The 14,311-nt window shown below is 44.2% G+C and overlaps 1 protein-coding gene across 1 annotated transcript in view; it reads right to left on the reverse strand.

Moving 5' to 3' along the window:
• The window catches only part of ANKRD55 (ankyrin repeat domain 55), a 167,068-nt gene that overhangs the window by 35,013 nt on the left and 117,744 nt on the right, over positions 1–14,311 (reverse strand). Inside the window, exon 8 of the mRNA XM_040977549.1 lies at positions 380–508. Within this exon, the coding sequence (XP_040833483.1) occupies positions 380–508 (129 nt within the window). The remainder of the gene's footprint in view (positions 1–379; positions 509–14,311) is intronic.

The following is a 14,311-nucleotide window of genomic DNA, read 5'->3' on the forward strand; positions in this document are numbered from 1 at the left end:
CCTACATGGGTGGACCCAGAGTGAATTTCTAGTTCCTGACTTTGAGTGGCCTAGCCCTGACTTTTGGCATTTGGGGGCATGAACAATGGTTGAGAGCTCTCTGATCTATTGTCTATTTCTGTCTGCCTTCCAAATAAATAAGTACATAAACATTTTCTTTTGACAATTGAACAAACTGAAAACAATCCATGTCTGAAGGAAAAGGCAGGGAGAAGGGTAGCGTGCAAGCACCCACGCTCCATCATACCTGTAAGTGGCACGTCAGTGCCAGGGCTCATACCTGTGTGTCTGCCATCCTTCATGTTCGATGTGCTCAGAAAATTGTTCCTACTACTTGACAGTGTTTAATGTCAAGACAAGTTGCTGGCCACCTGCTCACCTGGACCGCCCAGTGGAGGGCTGTTTTAAAGTCTTTATCCACCAGCGTGGGGTCTGCCCCCTTCTTCAACAACATCTGGGTGTGCTGAGGTCGATTGTGGAAAGCTGCCCAGTGGAGTGGTGTCATTCCCTACAAGGCAACAGTCAGAAGGGCAGAAGTGAGTACAGATCACTGGGAAGAGGATTGCAGCTTGCACTTCCTCACCAGCTCCCAAGAATCTGGTTGCTGTTTTATTAGTTCATTCATTCAGCCATGCCTGCAGTTAGCAGCTAGACATTGGGCTTCTGCTTTGTACCAGGCATAGAGGTGCTGAGGACACAAAAGTGAATGAGGTCAACGTGATCTTGACCTTGGTGGGACATGAATGCCTTTGAGGAAGACAGATAACAAGGCATACAGATGAGCCACAGTGTTTTTCAGGTTGACAAACTCCAAGAAAACTATACAGGGGCTGTGATGGGGTGACAGAAGGCAAGGGCTGCTCTAAGTAGGCCTCTGTGAGGATGGAGATGGGGGTGGGCAAGAAGGCATGTAACACCAAGCCTTGGAGGTGGAGCAGGATTGCACTCTGGACATGAGGGCAGGACATGATCTGACTGCTGTGTCCCCAGCACTAGGAACAGAGCCTGTGTAAGCAGCGCTTGAATAAATGGGCAAAGGAAAGGAGAGTGACTTGAGATGAGGTTGGGAACAGAGGCAGGGATGCTCCTAGGAGGATGGGATTGAGATTTTCACCCTCAATAAAGCATCTAGATTTTTTTTAAGCAGAGACAAAGAAAAATAGGTTGCGTGTGGTTTTTATTTACGTGAGAGGCAGAAAGATTTCCATCATGAAGTTGTTCTTTCTGTGAGAAGGAGAGAGGGGATAGGCGAAGAGGGAAAGAGAGAGAGAGAGAGACCGACCGACTCTATTTGCTTATTCGCCAAATGTCTGGCCAGAGTTAGGTCAGGCTAACTGACAGCCAGGAACACAGTTCCAGTCTTGAGCTACCTCCCAGGTTCTACATCAGCAGGAAGCTGGATGTGGGAGCCAAGTCAGGTACTCTGAAGCCAGTGGCAGGACCAAACACCCGTCCAAGGCATTTGGATTTCATTCTTTTTAAAGCTTCATTTATTTTTATTAGAAAGACAAATCTAGAGAGAGAACAAGAAACAGAGAGAACAATCTTCCGTCTGCTGGATCACTCCCCATGTGGCTGCAATGGTCAGAGTTGAGCCAGTCTGAAGCCAGGAGCAGCTTCTGGGTTTCCCACATGGGTGCAGGGTCCCAAGGCACTGCTTTCCCAGGCCACAGGCAGGGAGCTGGATGGGAAGCGGGGCCGCCGAGACATGAACCAGCACCTAAATGGGATCCCAGAACTTGCAAGGTAACGATTTAGCCATTGACCCATCCCACTGGGCCCTACATTTCATTCTAAATTAAGTGGAAAGAAAGTGAAGGCTTTCAAGCAAGTATTAGTACAATGGGATTGATACTGCTGAGAAGAAATCACTTGGTGGCTGCTTGTAGAATGGAGAAGAATGAGTCAATGTGGTGAATTCCAGTGTCTTTCACGTTTTAAGTCATACAGTCCAGGTGTAATATAATGGTAAATGAGCTAATGCTGGGAAACAGCAGTTAAAGGAACCAACATGATTTGGGAGTATATATGAGAAGATGGTTGTTCCTCCACGCCCACGCATCCCGATCACAGGAGATGTAACTAGAATGAATCATGATAAAGATGCCTGGTTGAGAATACAAAGCTTCTCTTCTCATTGTCATTTCTTTAGGGAACAGAAAGACAGGAGGCACTGCCCTGTCTTTGCTCCTTTCAGGAGAATGAGCCACAGGGAGCAGGCGGGCCTTGTTCTAGAGCTAGTCGTGATCAATCCAGGGACCTCCAGGAGCTCTCCAGTGTGTTATCTCAGTGTTCCAGACAGCCTCCTGTAGGTGCTACGGTGGCTTCTACTCTGTTTTCTGTTCCTGTAAGTGTCATGGTGACTTCTACTCTGTTTTCTGTTCCTCCAGTGGACACGGTCAGGTGGCAACTGCAGACACAGGCAGCTGTGTGGCTGCATCTGGGAACCTGGATGGAAGCCGTGGAAAATCCCTTCAGGACTGGCCTAACAAACAAAACCCCTGTGATCGTCCTTGCTTTTTCTTTCCTCTCCTGACACTTGAAATAGGGGAGGACAAGAGCCTAGAAGAGGCAGAGAACATGAGATCAGAAAGCTTGGTTTCCCTGGTGAAGAGCGAGAAGAGGGCCACGCTGCCAGCCAGCCCTGGACTGTGATGTGAGCAGGAAATAGGTTTTTATCATGTCAGGCCCCAGAGCAACTTGGGATTGTTTACTATAGCGGTTAGCCAGCCGTGCCAGGTGCAGTTGTTCCTTGTTTTCTAGAAGCAGAGGCTGGGTTCTAGAAGAAGTTCTGAAGGCTGTGCAAGTGAGCAGGGAACTGAATCTGGGACTTGAGGTTTGGTGATGGCGGGTGGCGGGGGGGTGGACACACAGAGGTTGGAATACTAAATCTCCTCAGCCAGTTTCATATTTGAAAGCCCTTAATTATGGTCTGCTTTTTACGCGTCAGGTTTCAAGTGCCATATAACCCCAAGCCTCCAGATAAACTCTTGAGTGTATTTCAAAAAAAAAAAAAAAAATTGGTTCCACATGGAAAAGGCTGGTCTAAAAGCAATGGCACATCCAGCTCTCAGAAGGGCTCACTTTTGGTGGTGGGGGGGGGCGGTTCCTTTCCTTTTTAATTGGGCTCACCAGGATCAGACATCTCTGGGGAATCCAGTTCTTCTCATCGTGCGCAAATTTCTCCTTTCCCATTTCTGAGCGAGTGCCGTTAGTTTCAGAAGTAAAGGCTTCAGCATGAAGTGCCAACCATACTCAGAATTAAAACCATCGAATGATCTTTTTAATGACTTGGGTACCAGCTTCATGAGTTCTGGGTCCTTGTCTGCCCTCCTGCACCCCTAGAGGCTGAAATAATACCGGGTACATTGTCCATACTAAACAGACACCTATTCAACGAGTGGCTTTCTAACTTTTTTGTTTGGACTGCTTTTCTCCCCTTAAATGTGGCATTGCTTTTTGAAATCATGTGCATCAGAAGGAAAAGCACAGTTGAATTCTCCTTTTGGAAAAGGATCTTGTTTAACATAATCTTTGCTACCGACTCATCAATGGAAACTTGTTTACATCTCTGTTTAGTGCTCCTATAGGATCTTTTCCATCTCCTGCGGTCTAAGGTGAAGGCAGAAGGCAAGGACCTCACAAAGAAATGTGATCCAGTGATGTGTCAAGTCCGTGAGAAAATGAGTTCAATCACAGTCAACTAATGAGGTGTTTTTTTTTTTTTTTGGATTCAGAAACACAGTTGCCAAGCTTTAAGACTTGCCCATTGAAAACCAGAACAAAATGCCCTGTAGCCCAGCTCCTGTGTGTTTTGGTAAACTTGGTTCTAAGGGCTTAATATGTATTATCTCATGGACTCTTTGCAATAATCCTAAGTAGCAGCCAGGCTTATGGCCTATTTTACAGGTCAAGAAACTGAAGCACAGGTTCACTAAGTTGCTCATTGAGGCCAGGTAGAGACGGGATTTCAAATCCAGGTTTCTCTGACCCTGGAGAGAAAAATTTCCTTTTCACCCATCATGCTGGGTAAAAATGAGCTCAGGTTCTGAAAAGCTTTTCCCTTAGGGATTTTTAGCTGGATTCAAGGTCTGCTGACTTTCTCAGCTGGGGTTCCCCCAAGGGATAAGGTTACCTCCATACATTATTGTATCTGGCATGGCCCTCTAGGCTCTTTCTAAAAACAGTCAGCAAATTTTTATTTTTGTTCTCTCTCTCTCTCACACACACGTGTGTGTGTGTGTGTGTGTGTGTGTGTATACACATATATACATAGTTATTTCTTTTCTCAGTCCACTCTGAATTTGGGTGCACCTGTAGAAACAAGTGCCAGTCCTCTGAATGGACTAAACCCAAGGCTTGAGTTACTTCCTTACTTCTCTAAATACTATTACAATATAAGCCATCTGAAGACATATTTGGTCAAGCGTCATTTCCTGTAGCTTTTTATTTTTTCAGTTGAGCTAATGAGAAATAAAAATAAATCCTCTTAGAGGAAATAATACGAAAACCAAAACTTTCAAAAGCAGCTGGAGGGCAGAGGTTGGCATTGCCTAACACTCTTTGTTTGGGAACTTTTTCTTACACTTGCCTCCTTCAGCTTCCCCCACGCCCGCAGGCACTGCCCTTGTGCTCCGTGACTCTCATGAGCACGGGTGTGCCCTGCGAGCAGCCACGGAAGCCAGAGGTAAGCTATAGCGTGTAGGAAGACAGGTCCTCTGACAAGCTCACCGCTGCACCGATCGCAGAATGAGTGTGCAGGAAGTAGTTGCCACAAGAATGTGATTTGTGAATTGCACCTTATCAAGGATCCCTGAGAATAGGAAATCAGAGTCTGTTGGGCACCTGAAGGTTCCTGTATTCAGACTGTGGAGGCCCCGCTGAGAACTGTGCGGGAACCGAACACCTAGGAGCCATTCACAAGCACCTTGCAGCGAACACTTTGATGGCTCTGGTGACAGGTACCTGTCAAAACCACCCAGAAGCACTCAAATTTAGTTCAGAAGGTGAGCTCTCCAGGCTGGAAGGGAATATGATACTTCAGTGGACGTAGGGTTGGTTTGTAGATGGCTGACGGGACTAAGTGTGCGTTCTAACTATTTGGGTGCTTGCTAGGATGCCCTTTTGCCACTGACTCTATCTGCCTGGAGTGTAAGCCACAGCCATCTCAGTTGACAGCTTGCAAGCCCCAAAGTTTGTGTGTGTGTGTGTGTGTGTGTGTGTGTGTGTGTGTGTGTGTGTGTGTGTGTGTGTGTGTGTGTTTTACTGCACCAGAAATCTGATTGAGTGCTGGGCAGTTTTCATGTTTTAGAACTGCACTTGTAGACGGGGCTGGGGTCTTAGTGTAGCCATTTCTTGGTGCACCAGGGGACAGAAGTATGGCAGGCAGCTGAGAGGTCAATAATATGATTCTAAATACTCTGAGGGAGCTAGAATTCCATTGAAGACTGGTGCAGCTCTGTTGATATTTAAAAATTCACATACTATTAATTTCTTGTTTAAGAAGACATTTGCTTTTATTGGAAAGTCAGATTTGTAGAGAGAAAGAGATCTTCCATCCACTGTATCACTCCCCAAGTGGTCACAATGGTCAGAGCTGAGCCAATCCTAAGTCAGGAGATTCTTCCTGGTCTCCCACATGGGTGCAGCGTCCCAAGGCTTTAGCCATCCTCTACTGCCTTCCCAGGCCACAAGCAGGAAGCTGGATGAAAGTGGAGCAGCCAGGACACAAACTGGCACTCATGTGAAATTGCAAGGTAAGGATTTAGCCACTAGGCTATTGTGCTGGGCCCACATACTGCTACTTTCCCAACCACTTATGACCACCCCTCCCCCAATACAAAAGTTTACAAGGTCTCTTACACAAAGAATTGGAAGGAGTTACATATTTTTAAACACTTTAAAAAAAATTAGGCATGGATTTTGCACTGTAACACATAGGGTAATTTGTGGCTAGTTCATATGGGTGCTGGTTGGTATTTCAGCTGCTCCATTTTCAATCTCGCTCCCTGCAAATATAATTGGGAAAGCAGCAGAAGATGGCTTTAGTGCTTGAGTCCCTTGCGTGCAAATGCAAGACCTGGAGGAAGCTCCTGGCTTCTGGCTTTGGTTGGTCCATTTCTGGCTGGTGCCACCATCTGGGGAATAAACCAGCAGATGGAACTTATTCTCTCTCTTTCTCTCCCTGTAACTCTACATTTAAAAGAAACAAATACATTTTAAAAAACTAGATGGTGTTAGAAAAAGAGTAATAACATCCATTTTCTTTACTTTTTACCTGAAAGACTTATAGTCATAAATCAGAAAGATTAGTAAATTCCACCCCTTCCCCTGCATTTTTGTGTGTTTGGAGTGCTCTGCAACAGCTGACTAGGACTGAAGGGCCTATTTTATAGCACAGTGGGTTGAGCCACTGCCTGCAGTGCCAGCACCCCCTATGGTTTCTGGTTCAGGCCCCAGCCATTCCACTGTCAGTCATCTGCAGAGTAAATCAGTGGGTGGGATTTCCTTCTCCCCCTCCCTCTCGCTTTATTTTTGATGCCACCTCTCAAGTAAATAATAAAAAACAAAAACTTAAAGATTCTGACTGGAGATAAAAGATAATCTGATGACAGATTTGAAGATACTAGAAAGGTTTATGTATAACACTATTCTTCAAGAACTCCTTGTCCCCATAAAAATAACAAAATAATATTTCTGATTTTAGTAAGTCTCAGCATGGAGATTTCCATAATTTAAATGAAGAACTAGTATAGGAAAGCAATAAAATGAGCATAGGTCATGGAAGTATAGGAAAATTCTAACAAGAACAGATTGAACATTGTTGCATAAATTGTTATATTTATTTTTCATCTTTTAAAAGATTTATTTGGTTGAAAGTTTGAGTCAGAGAGAGAGAGAGAGAGAGATCTTCCATCTGCTGGCTTATTCCTTAGATGGTTGTCATAGCCAGGAGTGGCCACGACAAAGCCATGAGCTTCACCTGAGTCCCCAACATGGGTGTAGGTGCTCAATCACTTGGACCATCTCCCATGGCTTTCCCAGGTATATTATCAGGGAACTGGATGGAAAGTGGAGCAGCCAGGATACGAACCAGCATCCATATGGCTCTATGAGCCCTGCAGGCCACAATGCCTGCCCCTGCTATGTTTATTTTTCAATTGGACAGAGCACCTCCATTACTGTGCACAAAACTGCTAGCTCTCAGGGCATGGCTGAAGCCTACAGGCGACATGAAAGGTAGTGAGCAAATATTTGTGGATTGAGCACAGTAGCTATTCTCCTGTTTCACACAGTTCTCTTTGGAAGGCCAAAGAATGATTCCACTCATTGCTCTAAAAGTTTCTGGAAGATTGTGTGTTTTTTTTTTTTTCCCCCTTCCTAGGGAGGACTGTAATCATCAATAGAAATAAGGATTTATGTGAATATGCATTAGAGAAATAAACCACACATTTATTTTCACTGACTTCTAATTGAAAGTTAGCATCTTCTTCTGAAATAAGCCACAACCCACAATGGTGCACTCATGACTTTGTCACCCACATAAATTACAGATGCTTGTGTATCACATAGCTAGTACAGACACCTCAAATGTTACTTAGCCTAGCCATGAAGGCACCCGCGACCCTCTTTTGAGCAGCAGGGTTCGATTTCAGGGTTTGGCTCTTATTTCTAACTTCTTACTTAGGCAAGGACGGGGAGGTAGTGGTAATGGCCGGAGTCCTTGAACCTCTGCCCTCCTTGTTGGGTGGGAGACTGGGATTGTGCTCTTGGCTCTCACCTCCAGCCCTGATGCAGTCCCAGCCAAGACAGACATTTGGGGAATGAATCAGCAGATGGGAGTTCTCTGTGTGTTTTTCTGTCTCTTAGCTAAATTAAAAATATATATTTACATGGATCACTATTTCAAAATTGCAGTTTTTAGTTCTAACAGCAAATTTTAATGCATTAGTAAAAATATGCATTGGATAATTATAGATTTATTCTATGTCAATATAATTAGTTTACTTTTAATTCATATATTTAATTTTATGAAAATGCAAGTATTTTTCTGGGAAGGGACCCATAGGAGTCACTAGCGCATAGACAGTGTCCATCACACAGACATGGTATAAAGACACCTGCTGGGGAGTCTACAGAGAATTTTAAAAATATATATTTATACAGTTATTTATTTTAAGTACAGAAAGGCATGAGGAGAGAGTGCTTCCATCCATCGGATCATTCTCTAGATGGCTGCAATAGCCACTACGGGCCAGACTGAAGCTAGGCGTCAGGAACCCCTTCTTTGCCTCCTACATGGGTGCTAGAGATCCAAGTTTCTGGACCACAATTCGCTGATCTCCCAAGTGCAATTTGCAGGAAGGTGCAACAAAAGTGGGTCAGCTGGGACTTGAATCAGAACACTCCCATATAGGATGACAGCCTTGTAAGCAGCAGATTAACCTGCTATTCAATACCAAACCCTACATAACATGCTTTGAGGATCTTAAATGATGTAAAATCTGACCTTTTTAGAGAAAAAGATGTGATTATTATTTTTTCGAAAGCAGTTGGCGGGGGGGGGGGGGTCACTCCTCAAATGGTTTCCAGGCATGGGCCAAAGTCAGGAGCCAGGAACTTCTTTGGGGTTTCCCATGTAAGTGGGATATGTGCACCTTTCTCCACTGTCTTCTCAGACACATTAGCAGGGAGCTGGATCAGAAGTGGAGCAAGTAAGACTTGAACCGGCACTCACACAGGATGTGGCATTGCTGGCAATGGCTTAAGATGCTGTGCCATAATGCAGGCCCCCAAATCTTATTTTTTTTTAAGTAAATTTTGAAAATAAAAGTCACCTGGAGTCAAGTCTGGGCATTGGAGTTATCAACAAGACAAAGGGAGAAAGGATTGTAACGTAAAATAGTAGGGCTTTTGCTCGAACTTACTTGTCTTTATCGAGTCATACTATGTCCAAGTTACCGAGTTAGAGTCTAAAAACACAAAGACAAAAGGACACATGTACCTCTGCACCACAGGGAGATGCCTAACAGGCTTCCTAAGCAGTAGCGACCCTACCCCATTTTCTATTTTTTAAAATGTGTTCAGTTTCATAACAAAAATCCTGGTGCACCGTGAAACTTGCTTTCTTTTTTTGTCTTTTCCTACCTGTAGAGTTAAAAGATTTCTAGCATGAGGGACTGGGGCTTCTAATTTTGCCTTTAGGGCACTGCTTATGGTTAGATCTTAGGAAGGTGCCAAGTGGGCACAGAGCTAAGAATTACATCCAGCAGTTCACATCTGTTTTTGCAGATTGGGATTATTTTCTCTGAGTGCCATTATGATGGACATCTGTGCTGTCAGGCCGCTCCCAGAAATGTGCTTACACACAGCGCACAAGATTGGCCACATATCCCGAATGTCACGAGCATCTGCTTTTTCTAGATACATGCGTTAAACCTTCCAAGCAAACCCTCATCCGCGCTCTTTAGGTGAGGGTCTTTGTGTCTAAAGCTGAGAGCTAGTTCTAGCTGTTCAGGCACTTTTTACTCCCGGTAGCTGCAAGAGGCACGCCTCTCTCTAGGTGAAGGAGTCCCTTGAGATACTGACTTAAAGAACAAGATCACGAACAGCAATGTGACCCACACCTCGCCTTTCCCACAGCATCAAGCTCTGCAATGCAGATAGCTTCTAAAGAAGTCACTTTGTCATCAAGTTGTGTGGCTAATGAAACAGGAAAGCAAGCAGATCCTTGGAACAGAACAAAGAGTTCAGAATTGAAACCACATTAAAAAAAAAAGCGTGAGAAAATATTTTTTTAACAGAGAAAAAGAAAATGTAGCATGCTAGAATCAAGTTGTTCTTTAGAAGGACATCGAAGCCCACAGAAGGACCATTCTGATCTTATATTTTGAATTTCCTGTAGAAGAAAAGTCACTATGAACAGTTCTAAAATAAACAATAACCTGGGGGAAAAAATTATAAGCCAGCAAAAACCCAAAGGATTAATATTAATTTATTCAACATGCTTCTATGAGTCGAAAGACAAGTTACTCGATGGATCAGTGCGTAGAAGGTGAAATTGGCAAATCAACAAACAAAAATCTAAGAAAAGACCATCATATCTATGAAAGAATGCACAACCTCAAGAATCAGAAAGAATAAAAAAAATCTGGAAATGACTTGAAAATAGAGCCCCTCGTGTACTAGGAATTAATACAGTTGTTTTGAGGAAACAACAAAGAGGTGTGTATTAAAAAATATATCCTTCATTACTCAATAATTCTTCAGGAGAAACACTTGCATAAGGTACTCAAGAAGGCTTGCATAAGAATACTTTCGAAATTGATGTTTATGATGATGGAATCCTAGAGACAGTCTAAATTCTCATTCATAAGAGGATAGCTAAGTAAACAGGTATTCTCTTGACATGGTATACCAGGAAGCCATTGAAAGAGGTGGGCCAGATCAAAGACATACGCCTAAGGCAACACAAAGTTGCACAACAGCATACGGGACAATTCCTTTTATGTAGTGCTCCTTAGTTTCCATGGATATGTGGGTATTTAAGTACCAAGAAAGAGAAGTTGGAAGTTGTCCAGGACTTTCTAGTATTGCTTGTGATATTTATTTTATGTGAGAGGCAGACAGGCACCAAGAAAGAGAGAGAGACAGAGAGAGAGAGAGCTCCCATTGCTGGGTTACAACCCAAATGCCCTTAACAGCCAGGGCTAGGAGTAAGCCAAACCTTGGAGTTTAGAACTCAATCCAGGTCTCTGCCATGGGGGATAGTGACATTCTGGCCCTTCTAACTGCTAGTGTGTGCATTAACAGGAGGCTGGGATTGGAAGTGGACCCAGGATTTAAACCTAGGCATTCTTACTGGGGATGTAGCAGTCCCAATTGCTAGGCAAAATGCCTACCCCATTACTTGTAACATTTAAATTTTTAAAAAGCAAATGTATTCACATATGAGTTATATGTATGAAAAACTAACAACACACCGAATTATTTCAAGTAACTGAGCTAGTTTAGGACAACCTGTAAAGTGATGTTCACCTTCTGGATATAAACCATTCGCTTGGCTTGAGCAGATAAACAACGGCTTCAGGCTAACTTTCTTCTTACCTCCATCTCCCTATTGTTTAGTTTTCATCTTCAACCAACATATCTATGAATGGAATCCGGTTTCTACTGACTATTCCATTTCAACCACTATTGAGATAAGCTTGGGATTCCTTCCGCTTCTTCCGGGAGGTAATTTCATTACATTGCACAGTGTATTCCGTGTTCTGTCTTCTTTTCATTAGGAAACCGAAATGTTTCATCACCTTGAAGTCACCTTTTCCCCTGCTGTTTTAAGCTTGTCTGCTTTGGCTTCTTGGTGGTTAGCCGGTGCAGAGTGTGTGTGTGTGTGTGTGTGTGTGTGTGTGTCTGTTTTGACTGTTGCTCCCCAGCCCTTTACACGACGGAGGCTGCGCCATGCTTGGAGCTCGTGGAACAAGCACTGGGAGGAGGGAGTGGGAGGAGATTGTTCAAAACATCAAGAAGCCAAAGGAAGAGACTCCACCCGAGCAACAGAAGATAGCTCGAGCTGTGTGCTTTCCCCTCCAGTTTTCCTTATCTCTCAGTTGGCTCACAGCAGCGACGGATATGTTGATGCACACACCTTGTGTATGCGTGTGTGTGTGTGTGTGTGTGTGTGTGTGTGTGTGCGCGCGCGCATGCGCACGTGTGTGTGCGGCAGTCTTAACAGGTCATGAAAAATGGAATTAAAATTGATATAAAATTTCAAAAACGCATGTTTTTCCCCAATAATACGCATTTTTGTGAACATTTTGAAGACCCCTCAGGCATGTAGATGCTATATGTCAATATATTTTGATAAGCATTGATATATAAAATCTATGTAGTATATATTACATAAAAGGCTATGTAAAAACACAGTCAAGCATTAGGAGCTGGTGTTGACAGATTTCAGACATGCTATAACATGAGCTGAAGGAAGAAGAAGGTGTGACAGTGGGTGTGGAGTGTCCCTTTTCAAATGTGATTTTTTTTGCTACAAGATTTATTTGTTTTTCTTTAAGTTTATGTGAAAATCAGGGAGAGAGAGAAAGAGAGAGGAGAGAGGATCTCATTCACTAATTCACTCCCCCAAATTCAACTAATTCACTAAATTCAACTAACTTCATTAATTCAACTAATTCAACTAAATTCACTAAATCAACTCCCCCAAATTCAATCCAGATCTCCTTAGAGATGACAGAGCCCCAGGTACATCGACCATCACCTGTTGCCTCCCAGGTGCACACTGGCAGGAAGCTGGATGGAGAGTTGAATAAGGACTCTAACTGGAGCTTCTGTTAAAGATGTGGACATCCACCACCATCCCAGAAGTGTCCATTTGCGACACCTGCTCTGTTGGGCCTGGTCTTTCAGACAATGCTATTGTAAGAGCAGAAAACTTCTCCCGATGTCATTTTGCATGAGATGGAACTGGAGCCTTTTCCAGTATTTGCCAATATCATCTGCAGGTGCTTCAAGGACCACTTTTAGAAAGGTCTACCATTACTTCCATAGTCTCCACTAACCTAGGGCCTCCCAGGGTGGGGAAAATTGGAAACTGTGGCTTTGCTGGGGGAGGTTGACTCAGATAGGGTAGGATGGAGTTTGAGATTGAACCTGGACTTGAGCTGCAGGAGGAGAACAACTGAATCTGTAACTTTCCACAGAAGTCCGAGGTTAGTTATTGATTGATTTACGAGGGGGTGCAAGCAGGGATTGAAGGAGGTGGCAGGGTTGGCACCTTGTCAGCAATCTGGGGGCCCATTATCTGCTGACACAAACGACAGCCACTCCAGTTTTCCACTTGCACACAGCAGCAATGAGTACATTCTCATCTCTGGTTCTCATTTCTAAAGCAGAAGTTAACTGGTGCCAGCGTCTCTCCTTCAAGGGTTGCCTCAGGACACTGACGATCTGGGGAATGGAAGCAGTGTGTGACCTCCCAAAGTGGGAGGTGGCTGGCCTCAGGCCCAGATCATGATCCAAGGGTTTTTTTGGGCCATCATGAGTGGGGGTGGCCCTATGGTCAGGAGGCCCCTGGCAGTGGAGGATGGGGTCGAGCCAGGAGAAAGCCATTGCGAGGCTAGTCTTCCCTCCTTGATTATTCAAGCAAGCAAGATGGTTCCTTGAAAATAGTATCACAGTGGGCCTGGTGCAATGGCTCAGTGGCTGAATCCTCCTCTTAAATATGCTGGGATCCCATATGGGCGCAGGTTTATGTCCTGGCTGCTTCATTCCCACCCAGCTCCCTGCTTGTGGCCTGGGAAAGCACTAGAGACTGTGATCATGCACCCACGTGGGAGACATGGAAGAAGCTCCTGGCTTCAGATTGGTTCAGCTCCGGCCGTTGTGGCCACTTGGGGAATAAACCAGCAGATAGAATATCTCTCTGTCCTGTTTTCTGTCTTGTAGATCTGCCTTTCCAATAAAAATAAACATTTTTTTAAAAGAAAATAGTATCGCCTTGTATATTCAGGATGGGCACCTTTAACACTGCTAGACTTAAAATGTCACATGTTGTTTCTAATGTGCAAACAAAATGCACATCTATTAAAAAGACAAATCCAACTCTATTAAAACCCAGGTATTCAAATCAGCTTATGAAGCTTGCTAAGGTGGTCAAGTTGGCTAATCAAAGACGGCGTTGCTTTTTGAAAGTGCTAGGTAGATATAACAAGATCCTAACTTCTTGGAAGCAACTCTGTCTCATCCTATCCTGTTCAGCATGTCGCTCATTAGTGCTGAATGGGAGGCAATGCTTAGCTTAGCTGTCCCCCATTCCGGTGCCTGGGTTTGATTCCCTGCTCTGGCTCCTGACTTCAGCCTCCTGCTAATGCTCCTGCTCCCGGGAGGGAGCAGGTGAGGGCTTCAGTAATTGAGTACCTGCCATCCAGGTGAGACATCTAGCAGCCTCGGATGTTGTGGGCATTTGAGGAGCATATCCAATGAGCAAATGGATGCTTTCTCTCTCTCTCTCTCTGCTTCTCCAAAGAGGGCACCGAACCATCTTTTCAAGTGACTTTTACAGTGCTATGTTTGCACCATGCAGGAAAAGGCAAGTGTGGTCTCTGGTTAATATGGCCCCCTGGAGCAGGTGTGATGAACTAGGCTCGCTCTATGATCTGTCACTCAGAGCATGTCAGGAGCCATCGTTTGCCACCTAAGCCTCTGGGACTTTAGAAGACAGGAGAGCAATATTGATTTCTCAATATCCAGAGGGAAATTACAAAATTTCAGTTGTGTGACAAATGCTTAAGCTCTTAAT

This window comes from Ochotona curzoniae, unplaced genomic scaffold (genome assembly GCF_017591425.1).
Source record: "Ochotona curzoniae isolate NIBS_2020 unplaced genomic scaffold, NIBS_Ocur_1.0 contig_2754, whole genome shotgun sequence".
Taxonomy (NCBI): domain Eukaryota; kingdom Metazoa; phylum Chordata; class Mammalia; order Lagomorpha; family Ochotonidae; genus Ochotona; species Ochotona curzoniae.